Source organism: Oreochromis aureus, linkage group 6 (genome assembly GCF_013358895.1).
Source record: "Oreochromis aureus strain Israel breed Guangdong linkage group 6, ZZ_aureus, whole genome shotgun sequence".
In the NCBI taxonomy this organism is placed as follows: domain Eukaryota; kingdom Metazoa; phylum Chordata; class Actinopteri; order Cichliformes; family Cichlidae; genus Oreochromis; species Oreochromis aureus.
In genome coordinates this window covers 4,644,124-4,659,321 of record NC_052947.1, presented here as the reverse complement: position 1 = coordinate 4,659,321, position 15,198 = coordinate 4,644,124, and the positions used below count along the sequence as shown (strand labels likewise).

General features: G+C 40.2%; 1 protein-coding gene across 3 annotated transcripts in view; it reads left to right on the top strand.

Moving 5' to 3' along the window:
- The window catches only part of LOC116321227 (apoptosis-stimulating of p53 protein 2-like), a 53,997-nt gene that overhangs the window by 36,728 nt on the left and 2,071 nt on the right, over positions 1–15,198 (top strand). For all 3 annotated transcript variants that reach the window (XR_005613408.1, XM_039613455.1, XM_039613454.1), the window contains 11 exons: positions 1,111–1,187; positions 1,768–1,869; positions 2,093–2,270; positions 5,253–5,452; positions 6,982–7,146; positions 7,334–7,553; positions 7,700–7,822; positions 8,113–8,216; positions 11,703–12,099; positions 14,093–14,874; positions 14,982–15,119. Coding sequence is in view for 2 of the 3 variants with exons in the window: in XM_039613455.1 (XP_039469389.1) it covers positions 1,111–1,187; positions 1,768–1,869; positions 2,093–2,270; positions 5,253–5,452; positions 6,982–7,146; positions 7,334–7,553; positions 7,700–7,822; positions 8,113–8,216; positions 11,703–12,099; positions 14,093–14,874; positions 14,982–15,119 (2,486 nt within the window). In the remaining variant the exon portion in view is untranslated. The remainder of the gene's footprint in view (positions 1–1,110; positions 1,188–1,767; positions 1,870–2,092; positions 2,271–5,252; positions 5,453–6,981; positions 7,147–7,333; positions 7,554–7,699; positions 7,823–8,112; positions 8,217–11,702; positions 12,100–14,092; positions 14,875–14,981; positions 15,120–15,198) is intronic.

Sequence of the window (15,198 nt, the reverse complement as noted above, 5' to 3'; positions counted from 1 at the left end):
CTCACGTGTTAACCTCTTCGACATGTCAATGGCTGTGAACAAAGAGAAACTTGTAAATAACTCATGAAAGAATAAAGTTACGTTGAAACCAAGCACACCATTGTTTTTCTTGTGACATTACCAATAAGTTTGATGTGTCACAAGGCCCTCTTCCTATTGAAAAAAACAAAAGCTGTATCCAAGATGGCCGACTTCTAAATGGCCACCATGGTCACCACCCATCTTGAGGAGTTTGCCCCCTCACATATACTAATGTGCCACAAACAGGACTTTAATATCACCAACCATTCCCATTTTATTACGGTGTATCCATATAAATGGCCCACCCTGTACTTGGCCCTTAAAGAGTCTCAGAGTGACGCTGAAAGGTTCATGTATTTATTACTTCTAGGCTGGACTACTGTAATTTGATATTATCAGGATGTCCTAAAAACTCCCTGAAAAGCCTTCAGTTAATCCAAATTGCTGCAGCAAGAGTACTGACAGGGACTAGAAAGAGAGAGCATATTTCTCCTATATTGGCTTCTCTTCATTGGCTCCCTGTTAAAACCAGAATTGAATTCAAAATCCTGCTTCTCACATACAAGGTCTTGAATAATCAGGCCCCATCTCATCTTAATGACCTTATAGTACCATACCTGATTAGAGCGCTTCGCTCTTGCACTGCAGGCTTGTTGTTCCTAGAGTATTTAAAAGTATGGCAGACAGAGCCTTCAGCTTTCAGGCCCCTCTTCTGTGAAAGCAGCTTCCAGTTTGGATTTGGGAGATGGACACTATTTCTACTTTTAAGATTAGGCTTTAAACTTTCCTTTTTGTTAAAACATATAGTTAGGGCTGGATCAGGTGACCCTGAATTCTCCCTTAGTTACTCAGCAATTGACTGCTGAGTAACTAAGGCTGTACCTAAGGCTGCTGGGGGCTTATCATTATGCTATATATATTATTATATTATTCTATCGTCACTCACCTTTTTCACTCACTATGTGTTTATAGACATTGTTGTCCATCTTGGCTAATCCTGACCACCCTCTGCACCACCACTGGATAGGCAATAGAGCATGGCTAAAATAATTAAATTCTTCATTAGTATTTACTGTGTTTTGTTTCCAGTTGGATCCAGGGCTGCAGATCAGATGATGAAGAGAAACCAGGTGAAAACCTCTTTGGAGAGATGTCTGGAGAATGGGGTGAGAGACTTTTACTGTGATTTTGATAAAAATATATCAGTGTTTTGCCTTGGCTTACATTTTTATTACCGACTAACATGAATCCCTTTCAACACATTCATAGATATTGCATTGGAGTTTCTGTGATGTGTGCCATAAATCATCAGTCCCCAACCTTTTTTGCGCCACGGACTGGTTTATGTCCAACAATATTTACATGGACTGGCCTTTAAGGTGTCGCAGATAAATACAACAAAATAAAACCGGTACTTAAAAAAAGACGATTTATTCATAACGCACGGGAAAAGACCCAGGGAAACTGAGTTAACGATAAAAACGATTAAAAAAATAACGCTAAAAACCATCAAAAACCCTGAAAACCATGAATTTCACATCCGAGCCTCAACTCCCGGTACCAAACGAGTCACGGATGGGTACCGGTCCGTGGCTCGGGGTTGGGGACCACTGCCGTAAATGACTGAACAGAAAGTTGCGCATTGCACCTTAAAATGCATGAAGGTTGTGACAGCTGGACAGTGTAATGAGTCTTTTAGGATTTTTATCTGTGTGAAAGTGAACTCTGACTGTATCTGCGTTACAGGTTTCAGCTCCTTGTCTGGACATGACGCTGAATGAGCTGCACGACCTGGCAACCCGACAGCAGCAGCAGATCAGTGCTCAGCAGCAGCTGCTGGCCTCCAAGGTAAAACACACCATACACAACTATTACTACTGTTACTGCTACTAGTGTTACTACTTATACTGATGTTGATACTATTTTGAATGCAGGCCACAATAATGTGCCGCAGTTGCCTATGGATGCTTGTTAACTACTTCTTCCACTCTGTTATCTGTGTGAATAAATCTATGTAGCTGTTTAGCATGATATGATATGATAAAGACCTGAAAAGCATTGTATTTTGCAGGAGCAGCAGCTACGGTTCCTGAAACTGCAGGATCACCGGCAGCAGCAACAGGAGGTCTCAGAACAGGAGCGGCTGTGGCAGCTCAGGGAGAATGTGCATAACCAGGAGGCCAAACTGCGACGAGTCCGGGCCCTAAAGGGTCAGGTGGAACAGAAACGCCTCAGTAATTGCAAACTAGGTCAGTGAGCACTTGGCCATGAGACTACATAGGTTTTGTAACATTTTGCAGAGCTTCTTTTTCCTTATCCAAAACATTAGTTTTGAACTGTTTTATGTGTCACATATTCCTAGGGCTAATTGTGTAAAATCAATATGAAACACTAATGCACCAACAAGTTTGGCACATTAACTGATTAGTTAGGGCAAACATCAACAATGGGAAAAACATTAGAAAACTATTTATAAAATGTTTCATTTTATAAGTAGTCTAATTTTTGTATTTTTTAAAATAAACTTGGGATTTTTTTTAAAGGGGAGCTAATATCCTCATATCCAACTGAGAAAAGGTAAAGAAGAGGTACTCGTGCCCCACTGTTCATTTTCATTCTCAAACAAGCAGTGTAAGTCAACTTTCTTTTGACTGGCGACCCTTCTTAAACAAAAGGTTTACAGGCAGTTGATGTTACGTATAAGGAGAAGAGGCTCTAAATAAAATTCAACAGTCCAAATTGTTATTCAATTCAATTTTTTTATACAGCACCAAATCACAACAACAGTTGCCTCAAGGCACTTTATATTGTAAGGTAGACCCTACAATAATACATACAGAGAAAAACCCAACAATTATATGACCCCCTATGAGCAAGCACTTTGGTGACAGTGGGAAGGAAAAACTCTCTTTTAATAGGAAGAAACCACCGGCAGAACCAGGCTCAGTGAGCTGCAGCCATCTGCTGCGACTGGTATTCCAGTATAGGCAGTGGTCATACATGAGAAATCAGTTGCAAACAATCCAAGTAAAGCAAGCAACATGAAAAGTCAATGAAATACACAAGGAGATGCAAACATGCACAAGGAGATCAGTTAGGATCATAGTAGGCGACACAAGGAATACTAGGAATTACTGGAAAGCTTGACTGCAAAGAGTACAGGCTGGCTTAAGGTTGTTGTGATGGTATATGTACTGAGGAGACTGACTAACTGAACACAGGTCTGGTACAAAAATAGCAGGAAACAGAACAAGGTAAAGTGTAAGACGAATTTAAATAAAACAGAATGTGACTGAACAAATACTTAACATCATGATGGTGTGATTGAGATGACCATATTAGGGATATGTGCTTTTACTGATCATCATACAGAACCATGTGTAGAAAAATGCTTTCTGATGGGAATTGACTACAGTATTTGTAATGTATTTGTAACTGAATATGCATGGTATATCACAATCAAAGAAAATTTATTAATCCCAGAGGAAAATTGAGTTGTCATAGCAGCAAATATACAACAAACATTAAGCACTCAAAAAAATGAGTGTAGAAACAGAGATATTAATAGATAAATATTAAGATAAATAGATAAATATAGAGATCGGTATAAAAATGGACAAGTGTGTGTGCAAATATGTCATGGTGTACAAAAGTGACAGGGTGCACTGAGATGTGATTAGTTCCGTTCCACATGTGTGGACCTGACTGAAGTGGATGAATTAAAGAGTCTGATAGCAGCGGGAAGGAAAGACCTTCTGTAATGTAACTCAGACAGCGAGGTTGAAGGAACATGTTGCTGAAACTGCTCTTCAGATTGTCCAGTGTGTTATGGAGGGGGTGGGAGTCATTGTCCATGATTGCCAGCAGTCTTGCCAGCATTTTGTCACTGATCACCTCCTCCAGGGTGGCGAGCTTCATGCCAAAAACAGACTCGGCCTTCCTGATGAGTTTGTTCAGTCTGTTTGCGTCCTTCTCTTTGATGCATGCACCCCAGCATGCCACAGCAAAGAAGATACTGCTTGCAATGTTCAAATGACAGAAAAGAATGCAAAACAGCATGTAGACACTGCTATATAAACACCATCATCAGATTAAAAAAAAAGGAATACTACCTTTTATGTTTTAGAGCATTGTGGGAAGAGGTTGGGAATGAGATATTCTGTTTTGCTCTGGTAATTAAACTTTTATAGAAAATCGTCAGCAATAACCCCAAACAGGAAAGTAGCCCATAAATCCAGACAGAAAAATCGAGTTTAAGAACCTCTCTGAGAACATTACACTTTGAGGTTTTCTTCAGTATGACAGTAATCCAGTGCCAGGATTTCTAATAGTAAATCCTGCTACTGTTTTAAGACATCATGACAGGTAATATCCAAGGTGCACGAGGGGTGTCAGTGCAAATTTGCAAGTGTCTCTTTAAAAGGGAACTTATTAATTATATGTTTACTGGGCTCTAGCTTCACATGATTTTACAGTTCAAAATAATCCTTATTTACTTTTTTACCAGACCTTGGTACAGGTACTCATTAAAGTTCATTAACTGTCTGAAAAAAGCTTTTTAGCTCCTGTCTAAAGAAATAGCTGAATAGCTGGCATGTGCAGAAGCGCCACTCAGCTCCTTAACCCTAGAACACTATCGCCGGGTGATTTATACCCGAGCAAATACATTTACATGATTTCTCTCTCCTGCAGCTGTTTGCGTGTCGAGGAGCCTGTGCCTTCACCAGGGAAGTCTCAAATTTCCCAGGAATGGGTGGACCAAAGACCAGCTTTCCAGAGTCATTATTTTGTTTTAGGAGGGTTTTTTTTTCATTTTGTTAGACATGGCACAGTTGAAAGTAAAAGACGACCACTCTAATTTGTCATGTGTTGTCATATTTTGATATATTTGATTACTTTTTATTGGTTATATTATATCGGGTAAAAATCACCCGGCATTAGTGATTGTGTTACTATTTATAGCGATAGTGTTCTAGGGTTAAGTTTACGAGGTTCAGCCAAGCAGGAGAAAACTGTTTAAGGGGATGTGTAAGGGAGCTGAAACAGTTTGTTTAAGACATAAAATGAATTAGGGGCTGTACCAATGCCCAGTACAAGTACAAGGTCAAAAAAAACAAAAACTGTTCAAACTGAAAATGAGTGTAATGGTTATCTTTAAATAAGTAGTGACAGAGTACTGTGGGATGACACCAGGATCAATTCAGGACTACGATGATATGATTGTGTTGCAGTGGAGGAGATCGAGCAGATGACCAGCCTTTTCCATCAGAAGCAGACAGAGCTGCTCGTGGCTGTGGCGAGGGTAGAGGAGCTGAGCAACCAGCTGGAGGGACTGAGGAACAACAGTCTGGAGCCTTCTCTTCCTCTTCCTACCCACCACCACAACATGTCTTCCACAGCTGAGCTGGAACGTCTCTACAAAGAACTGCAGGTGAAATGTCAGCTGAGAATTTCTCTTGCTAATATTAAATTATACTTTGCTATTCTACAATTAAATTAAATGTTTGCCATATTTTCTGCAGTCTTTACAGTATGATATAGATAAATATCGGATTTTTATGGCAACATTTGTCATTCAGAGCTCTTTGATGAATGTGAAACTCTCTTGATATTGATCAGCTACAGCCATAAAATCGTATTTCTACCTAATGTAGAGAGAAAGAAGATATCGATGATACTGTTATACCTTGACACAAATTACTTTGTGTTATGGAGGGAAATATATTTTCTGTTTCTGTTCTTGTTATGTAGCATTTGTAAGCATAAAAATACTCTTACTCTTACAGTAAGAGTAAGAGGGAGTCTGACAGTAATATTTGAGGTTTTCTGTGTGATGGTGGGTGCTACCTTTCTTTGGAGACATAATGACTGTGTGCAGGATAGCTGAAGAGAGTAAGGTTGATACAGGGTTTTTCTGCATTTGTAATCACATGGGTGCATGCAGGTTGGGGAGGCCTGTAAATGAAAACCAAACTAAGGCATCCAGTGTGTTTTCATTGATCGCTTATGATCATGTGTGACAAAGGAGCAGTATATTTTGGTATTGATCCAATACCAAGTATATCCGATACCAATACTTTTAACATATATAGGTAACTTATGGTGGGGAGAGAAGTGTGTCATGACTTAAGAGATGGCTCATCATCAATTTGCAAAGGGGGTTCTTCTATAGCGCTAGCTAGATGCTGAAGTACCACAACCACGACTTGTGAACACCCGCACTCCTTCTGGCCCACTTTAATCTCTGAGCAAAACGCTATAAATGATACCGTTGAACCAAAAGTAACAAGTCTGTTTTGAAAATGTAAGTGTTTAAAAATGTAGGAGGTGAAAGTAAAAAGTTTTCAGAAAAATAAATACATAAAATACATATATAAAATACAGATACCTGAAAATTCTACTTGAGTACAGTAACAAAGTATTTGTATTTCATTACTTTCCACCTCTGGTTATGTCCCTTTGAAGCTCTGTATTTGCCTTTTTTTTTAAAAACAAACAAACAAAAAACACAAAAAATCAGGAGTTAAAATATATGGACAAGAGGGTAGAATGGGAAAGTTATGACCAAACAATACTGCTGGCTAGCTCGGGTAACAAGGCACATTTTTAATTAAACAGAATAGTAATTTTGGTTAAAGAAACCAAAATAAGTTTTTTTTTGTACCAGACTTTTTATTTTTGCTGTAGAGTTAGTTGGACATGCTACAGTTTTTCTATGCCTTTTCTATGCCTTAAGGATTCAGTTTCTCCTAAAAACTTATTAGAGGTTATTAAAAAAACATACAAAGATGTTGCGTTTTAATGCTTGATATAGGGAGTGATTTTATATAAGGCTGTAGATACCTCTATCTCACACTGTAGGAATTTAATCCTAGTGTCTAATAAATTATGCCACACAATATTTTTTCTATTGGTTTTCTATCATACTTTGACTTCTCACCCTCCTCCTTTGCCAAACAGCTAAGAAACAAGCTGAATCAGGATCAGAGTGCCAGGCTGCAGCAGCAGAGAGATAGCTTGAACAAGAGGAACTTGGAAGTAGCTGCGATGGACCGTCGGTTGGTTGAGCTCCAGGAACGGCTCTGGAAGAAAAAGGCTGCTCTGCAGCAGAATGAGAACCAGCCAGTGAGTTTATATAGGAAAAAAATATCAGCAAAAGTAGATTTCTACCATGTCATACAAGTTGTTGTTGTTTTTTTTTTTTGTACAAAACATTTATTTTTGCTTTGTTGTTGCTTGCTTAATATACAAGACGTGGTACTAAGTACTGATTGAAAAAGCTGCAGCATTCAAACATTTCTGCTTACTCCAGGTGGCTTCAGACTGTACAGCCCCACAATATAGCATGGGCTCCAGAGTGGCAGCGGTGGGACCGTACATCCAGTCATCCTCCACATCAAGCTCTCAGGCGCCACCTGTGCCGGTCCGCCAGGAGATTCTGGTGAAGCCAGCATACCTAGATGGAACTGCAACCCTGCCCATGGCTGATTCATCACTGAAGCCACCTCCTAGGCCTGTCAAACCAGCCTCAGGTACATGTTTCCGTTTTCAGTTAATGTGATGTAAGAAGTATATTTTTCTATGTTTTGAGTCTGTCCTAGCATGCTAAAACACCATTTGAGTCACTTCTATTTCTAGTACCAAAACTCTATTTGATGTAATTATCTCTGCCTCACAGGTTTCAACACCTTAAAAACAAGCAAGATCTTTGACTGGGAAAGCTCATTTTCCGAATCCAGTGGGTGTTACGGACATGCCTCCACTCTGCCTCGCATGTCCAGTCTAAGCTGCCGCAACTCAGGTCAGTTAGGTCATGATCTTTCTGTTTTTCCTTTTGCAAAAAGAGGGTTTAAACTTTGTATGCCTTTGCAATTATTTCTTACTAAATTTGCTGAATTTTCTGACGCATCAATGTTCAACGTTCATTGAGACATTCACTGAAAACCTAATTTAAAGATGGTCTATGTATTCATAGAAAACGATGTACACATGAGAGGCTAATCAACCTGAGAAGAGAAGGAATGAGATCTGGGAGATAGAAATTGTTTAAACAAAGACCCACAGATGTTAGGTTTACTTTCTCTTTTCTAGGTGGTGAGACCGCCATAGACAAGAGCTACTCTAGGTCTGACATTCCTCCTCCCATCCCCTCACGATCTAATCGTTCCACGGAGAACCTGCTCAGGGACAATCAGGTATCAGTGGACTTTAGTCTCTACATCTCAACATTAATGCTTTTTCATCTTCAGAAAAGACTAAAAAAAGCTTTTGACTTGCTGGGTCAGTCAAAAGCTACCTAATGGTGGATGGTGCAGCTGTTGCCTTTAAAGTTAAGAACACACAATAATTTCAAAATAAAAACTTTCCGAACTGAACTCAACCACTTCACCAGCAGGTTTCACACACTAAACAAGAAGAACACTAAGAATAAGCAATAAGCAAAATCTATAATTGAATAAGTTGGTAACACGCATGTCTCGTTGCCTCACACTGATTAAGCTGATGAATACAAGGATCCTGACTAATAAATGAGATGCTGTCAAATCTTTATAAAACTAATTTATATATGGACAACACATGCAGAACATGTGCAGAACAGAAATATATACATAGTTGCACTTATACAGATGTTTTCACGTTAAGTTATGATAGTTTAATAGTTTAATTATTTATATAGCACATTTAATTACAACAGGAGCGTACAAGAATACAACATACATAATAAAATAACTGTACAAGAATACAACATACCTAATAGAACAACTTAGAGTATTAAAAGCAAACACCAAATATGAATTAACAAATAACTCTCATGCTGTATTAAAGGCCAGTAAATAAAAATGCGTTTTAAGATAAGATTTAAAAAGATTGACAGTGGGAGCCTGTCTGACGTGTAGGGGTAAATTATTCCACAGCTTAGGTGCTACGACTGCAAATGCTCGATCACCTCTATGAACCAGCCTCGACCTTGGTACAGCTAACAGCAAAAGATCACTTGATCTAAGAGATCTAAGGGGGTATAAGTCTGCAAGAGGTCAGACAAATACCCGGGAGCCTGTCCGTTCAGGGCTTTGTAAGTCAACAATAAAATTTTAAAATTAATTCTGAAGCGGACAGGGAGCCAATGAAGGGAGGCAAGCACCGGGGAAATGTGTTCACATCTTTTAGTACGTGTCAGAAGACGAGCTGCAGCATTCTGGACCAACTGCAGCCTTGCCAGGCAGGTCTGGCTGACTCCAGCATATAAGGAGTTACAGTAGTCCAGCTGGGATATAATGAAAGCATGGATTGCTTATTCAAAGTTTTTAAAAGATAAAAATGATCTCACCTTAGATAAAAGCCTCAGTTTGAAGAAAGACCGCTGTACGGCTGAGCTAATTTGTTTTTCAAAGGTGAAATTGCTGTCAAATATAACCCCCAAATTTTTAGCATGCGATTTGACAAAAGGCTCAAGACTGTGCAGGTTAAAATTAGAAGTGTTGGGATTGCCGCTTGGTCCAAAAATTATCACTTCGGTTTTGTTCTCATTGAAGTTAAGGAAATTAGAGGCCATCCAGGATTTAACTTCACCGAGACACTGAAGTAAGGGTTCTAGTGAGGCAGGACTGTTTCCCTTCAGTTGAAGATAGATCTGAGTATCATCGGCATATGAATGAAAACAAATGTTATATTTTCTAAAAATTAGACCTAAAGGCAGCATATAAATGGAGAACAATATTGGCCCCAGTATAGATCCCTGGGGAACACCACAAGTAAGGGGAGCTGAGGAAGAGATAAAATCGCCAAAGCTCACAGAGAAGGTCCTGTCAGACAGGTATGACCTGAACCACTTTAATGGGGTGCCCTTTACGCCACAATGCTCCAACCGTGTGATTAAGATGCTGTGGTCAACAGTATCGAAAGCAGCGGTCAGATCTAAAAGCAGAAGCACAGCTGAGTCACCTGAGTCAGTGGCTAATAAAAGATCATTAAGAACTTTTAAAAGTGCAGTTTCTGTGCTATGAAGAGTTTTAAAACCAGACTGAAACCTGTCAAGAACATTGTGTCCATTTACAAAAGATTGTAGTACAATCTTTTCCAAAATTTTCGACAGGAAAGGGAGCTTTGAAATAGGCCTGAAGTTAGTGAGGACGGAGGAGTCAAGATTAGGTTTTTTAAGTACAGGCTGTACAACAGCATGTTTAAAACAGGCTGGCACAACACCTGAGCTAAGGCTGCTATTAAAAATAGCTAAAATGTCAGAACTGACAATATTAAAAATCTTTTTTAGAAGATGTGTTGGAATAATGTCATTTGGACACGATGATGTCTTTGTGCCATTACATACTTCCTCCACCTGATCAAGACACACAGGCTCAAACTGATCAAAAACAGCAGAGCAGGTGACTATTTTAGAAGTGTCATGTGAAGGCAGGGCGATCATAGATCGAAGCTGTTTTATCTTATTGATAAAAAACTGCAAGAACCTTTCACAGGTGTCTGAGGAACTATTAATACAAGAAGCTGGGGAAATATTCAGGGCAGAGTCAATAATTGAAAAAAGAACCCGAGAATTATTGGAGCTATTCTCAATAACATTAGAAAAAAACCTTGACTTTTCTGCTTTTACAATGTCCTGATACCTGTACAGACTGTCTCTCAACATGAGAAAGGACACCTGCAGCCCATCTTTTTTCCACTTGCGTTCAGCCTTCCTGCACTCTCGTCTGGCTGAACGAGTGGCCTTATTTATCCATGGGTCTGGTCGTGGTTTCGAATTTATAGTTTTAAAAGGAGCGACCTCATCAAGGACAGTTTTGCATTTATCATAAAAATTAACTGTCATTTCCTCGGTACCAAAACCAAGGGGAGATCTTAAAACTTTTTTAAAAGCAATAGAAAATTGTTCTGTTGTAGATGGGTTAAGAACACGACAAAGACGTGTTGAAATAAGAGGTGTAAAATGGCGGAGAGATAAAAGTATGTCAAACACAACAGGACAGTGATCAGAAAAAACAGCATCACATATTTCCATGTTTAGGACCGGTAACCCTAAAGACAGCACAAGATCCAATGTATGACCCTGTTTCTGGGTTGGCCCAGACACAAGTTAAGCAAGACTGAAGGAGTCTATCAAACTTAAAAAATCTCTGGCCAGCGAATTGGAGGGACAACACACATGAATATTAAAATCTCCAACGATTAAGATTCGATCATAGCTTGGCACAGTTCAAGCTAAGAAGTTTGAAAAGTCTTGGATAAAATCCTTGGGATATTTTGGAGGTCTGTATACAGCTGCAACGAGTGTCGGGCGGGGATGCCCCAATTCAAACGCCAGAAGTTCAAAACTAGAATACGAGTCAGTTAAGAGTTGTTTGCAAGAGCGCTTCTTCCTAAAAACAGCTGCCACTCCACCACCACGCCCAGTCATCCTCGGCACATTAAGATACTCACAGTCCGGCGGTAATGATGAAAAAAACCCAACAAAAACAAATTAAAACTCTGGTGTAAGGTTGAATATGAAAAGTCAAACTCAAACTGGTTATTAGCTGCTGAGCACTTACAATTTTAATGTAAAGCTATTTTACATTTCAGCTCATTTTGATATTTGATTTATTGCTTCATTTTCTGTATTTAGCAGTTATATGATCCATCTCTGAGTATAATCCTGTGTTTCCATGTTTGCTATATTTCATTTTCAGGTCTCATCCAAAAGTCTGTCCAAGTTGACAGCACCACCTCCAGTTCCCAGTAAGCCTAAACCATTCCTATCTTCTGGCCTGTCAGCCTTTTCCAAAGCCCGCTATAACACTGGCACCTTCCCTGGTAAGGTGAAGCCAGTTGGGGGCCCCCTCAGGGCTCCAGGAATTCTATCCAGTCACAGCAACACCCTCCCTTTGCCCAACAAGCAGGAGAGTCCTCCAGCTGCTGCTGTGCGACCCTACACCCCAGACCTCTCTAATTATCCCCCACCTGTGCTCCAGAAACCTCAGACCCTGGCGGCTTCCTCAATCTACTCGATGTACACCCAGCAGGCTACACTGGGGAAGGGATACCAACATAGTGGCCAAGGAACACTGCCTCGGAGCCAGCCCCGAGGTAATCCACTGATAAGGTTGCCTGTGTATTATAAAATACTCTTCCTATTAACATAGGGCTGCACAATTATGGCCGAAGTGATTATCTTGATTATTTTGATCAGTGTAAGATTGGTCTTTGGAAGCACTGGTCCTCCTTTTTCACCAAACTTGTGGGGATAGGTTAATTGGATAATTCAAATTGCCACTAGGTGTGAATGTGCGAGTGAATGTGAGTGCGAATGGTTGTCTGTCCCTGTGTGTTGGCCCTGTGACAGACTGGCGACCTGTCCAGGGTGTACCCCGCCTCTCGCCCTATGACAGCTGGGATAGGCTCCAGCGCCCCCCGCGACCCTGAAAAGGATAAGCGGAAGCGAATGGATGGATGGATGGAGCCACACTTGCCAACACTTGGTCTTGGGGTAGAGCATCTCTTCCTGTTCCTGTTACAGCACACAGTGGTGTTTTCTGTAGCCTATTTTGAATAAAAATTGATTTAAAAACTTATCTTATTACATAGTGTAATCCTTAAATGCTTTATCCAAAGCACACACTCTGTTGAATAATTATATTCACAGTATTCATTCACTGTATCTTTAGGGACTCACTAATTTAGCTTAGCTCATAGCATACTGACTAATACCTTGGCCTCTTCACTTTTCACACTCTTCACACTACCACACCACCAAACTGTCCATGTCTCTAATAATCTAATAATTATTAATCAACCAAAGACACAGGCAGAGTTATAATTTATTTGAAAGCCACATAACAGCGTTATTTGTTATTATCTATTGTTCACTTGGGCCTCATAGTTTCTGGCTGTTTCTTGGACTTTTTATCTGATTTAGTGCTCAGCTCGGATAAAATAATTATTGTAGGTGATTTTAACATCCATGTAGATAGTAAAAATGACAGCCTCACCATGGCATTTAATCCGTTATATTCAAAATGAAAAAATAACCCACCCACCACTTTGATCATACACTAGATCTTGTTCTGACATATGGGATGGAAACTGAACAGTTAACAGTATTTCCTGAAAACCCTGTTTTGTCTGATCATTTCCTAATAACATTTCAATTTAGAATAATGGATTACACAGCAGTGAGGAATAGATTTCATCACAGCAGATGTCTTTCTGAAAGTGTTGTAACTAAGATTAAGGATATAATTCATCCCGTTGTCTTCTTCAATGTCATGTGCCAACACAGTGCAGATCAGCAGTAAAAAATTACTCATTACAAGCTCACACATGTAATATTATGTACTTTTAGAACCACTGATATTTATTTAGTCTCTTTTTCTCCAATTGATCTTTCTGAGTTAACTTCGGTAATTACTTTATCCAACCTAACAGTGGTCCTTTAGACACCATTTCTACAAAACTGCTCACAGAAATCCTGTCATTACACTGAGGACACTGAGATGAGACCAGGCATGAACGGGACCAGATACCAGACAACCTAGGCTAGAAATACAGGTAACTAAACTAGGAACAATTGACACAGAGAAAACCATAATGAATAAACAAGACTCAAAAACCACAAACACAAAAACACTGAGTCACAGGTACCCTAACAAAAGGGAGTTTGTCCTTCCCACTGTAACCAAAGTGCTTGCTCATAGGAGGTCGTCTGATTGTTTGGGTTTCTCTGTGTTATTGTTGGGTCTTTACCTTACAATATTTAGCACCTTGAGGCAATTGTTGTTGTATTTGGCGCTATATAAATTTAGTTTGGAGCTACATAAATTTAGTGGAGTATTTCACTCCACTCATTATACCTGCATGATGGATATAAATAAAACTTATAGCCCAGTACTTGATAGCTGTCAGATCCCTCTGCATTTCATCTGTGATTGTTGTACTTTTTCAGACTATATTCTGGAAACTTCACAATGTAAGGTGAAGGGAACAGCTGTGACTGGTATATGCTGGCAAATTGTCAGGCAGTGATCTAGATAGCACTTGATTTGCTTTTGCTTTGTAGTCTGTATTTTCGTTCCTTTCTTAGTGTATGGAAAACCAGTCCTTCCAGCCAGCAGCAGGCAGCAATCCATCAGCTCAGAAAACCAGTCCTTCAATTCTGGATTTTGTGCACCTGACGGAAGTGAAGCTGACAACAGTTGCCCAAGTATCACTGAAGGTATCGGAGGAGAAACAGCAGAACACAGTATCCCTCGGCCGCTCAGCCCCACCAAGCTCCTCCCCTTCATATCAAACTCTCACAGGAACCCCAGCGATGCTGACCTGGATAATCTGCGTCGGCGGCTGCAACATGCACCCCGACCCCTGAAGAAACGCAGCTCAATCACAGAGCCCGAAGGCCCAGCAGGACCCAACATTCAGAAACTGCTCTACCAGAAAACCACTCTGGCTGCTATGGAAACCATCCCCATGGAGACGGCTAATACTGCAGGGATGCATATACAGCCCACAGTTCATGAGGACAGGATGGGTGGCATAGATGGAGCAGCCAGGGTTCAGGATGAAAGTGGAATTGACTTGAAAGAGCCATTCCCTGAGAGCACTGAGAAAAGTTTGACCCCACCCCCACTACCCCCTCGCTCACCCATCTCTGATCCTACTTCCTGCCACTGCATGCTATCACCAATGGAAGACAAGGACAAGGAGGAAGAGAGATGTCCATCAACCTTAGCTCACCAGGAACAGTTTTTAGAGGAGTTCCCTCCTTACCCACCCCCACCTTACCCCAGCAGCGGGGAGTTGGAGGAGGGAGATGATACTGTTACCCTGCAGCCACCAGAGGTTGCAGGACAGGTCACAGTTCCGCCGGTGAGTGAGGTGACTCAGATTTTGAGAGGTTATTAAAAATCCAGTTTGCCTAAAAAACAAACACAATTTTTTTTTTCTAATTTGTTGCAGTTCTGTTTTCTTCTTAGGGTAAGAAATCAATCCTCCATAAAGCTGGTTCAGAGCGAACCAACCACAATTTGCGGGTCAAGTTCAACCCTTTGGCCCTGCTGCTGGATTCATCTCTGGAGGGCGAGTATGATCTTGTCCAGAGGGTTATCTATGATGTGAGTCACACTAAAAAGAATAGAATAAAATACTATATACAAGTTATCGTCATTTTATATGTACAACAAAATTGTGGGA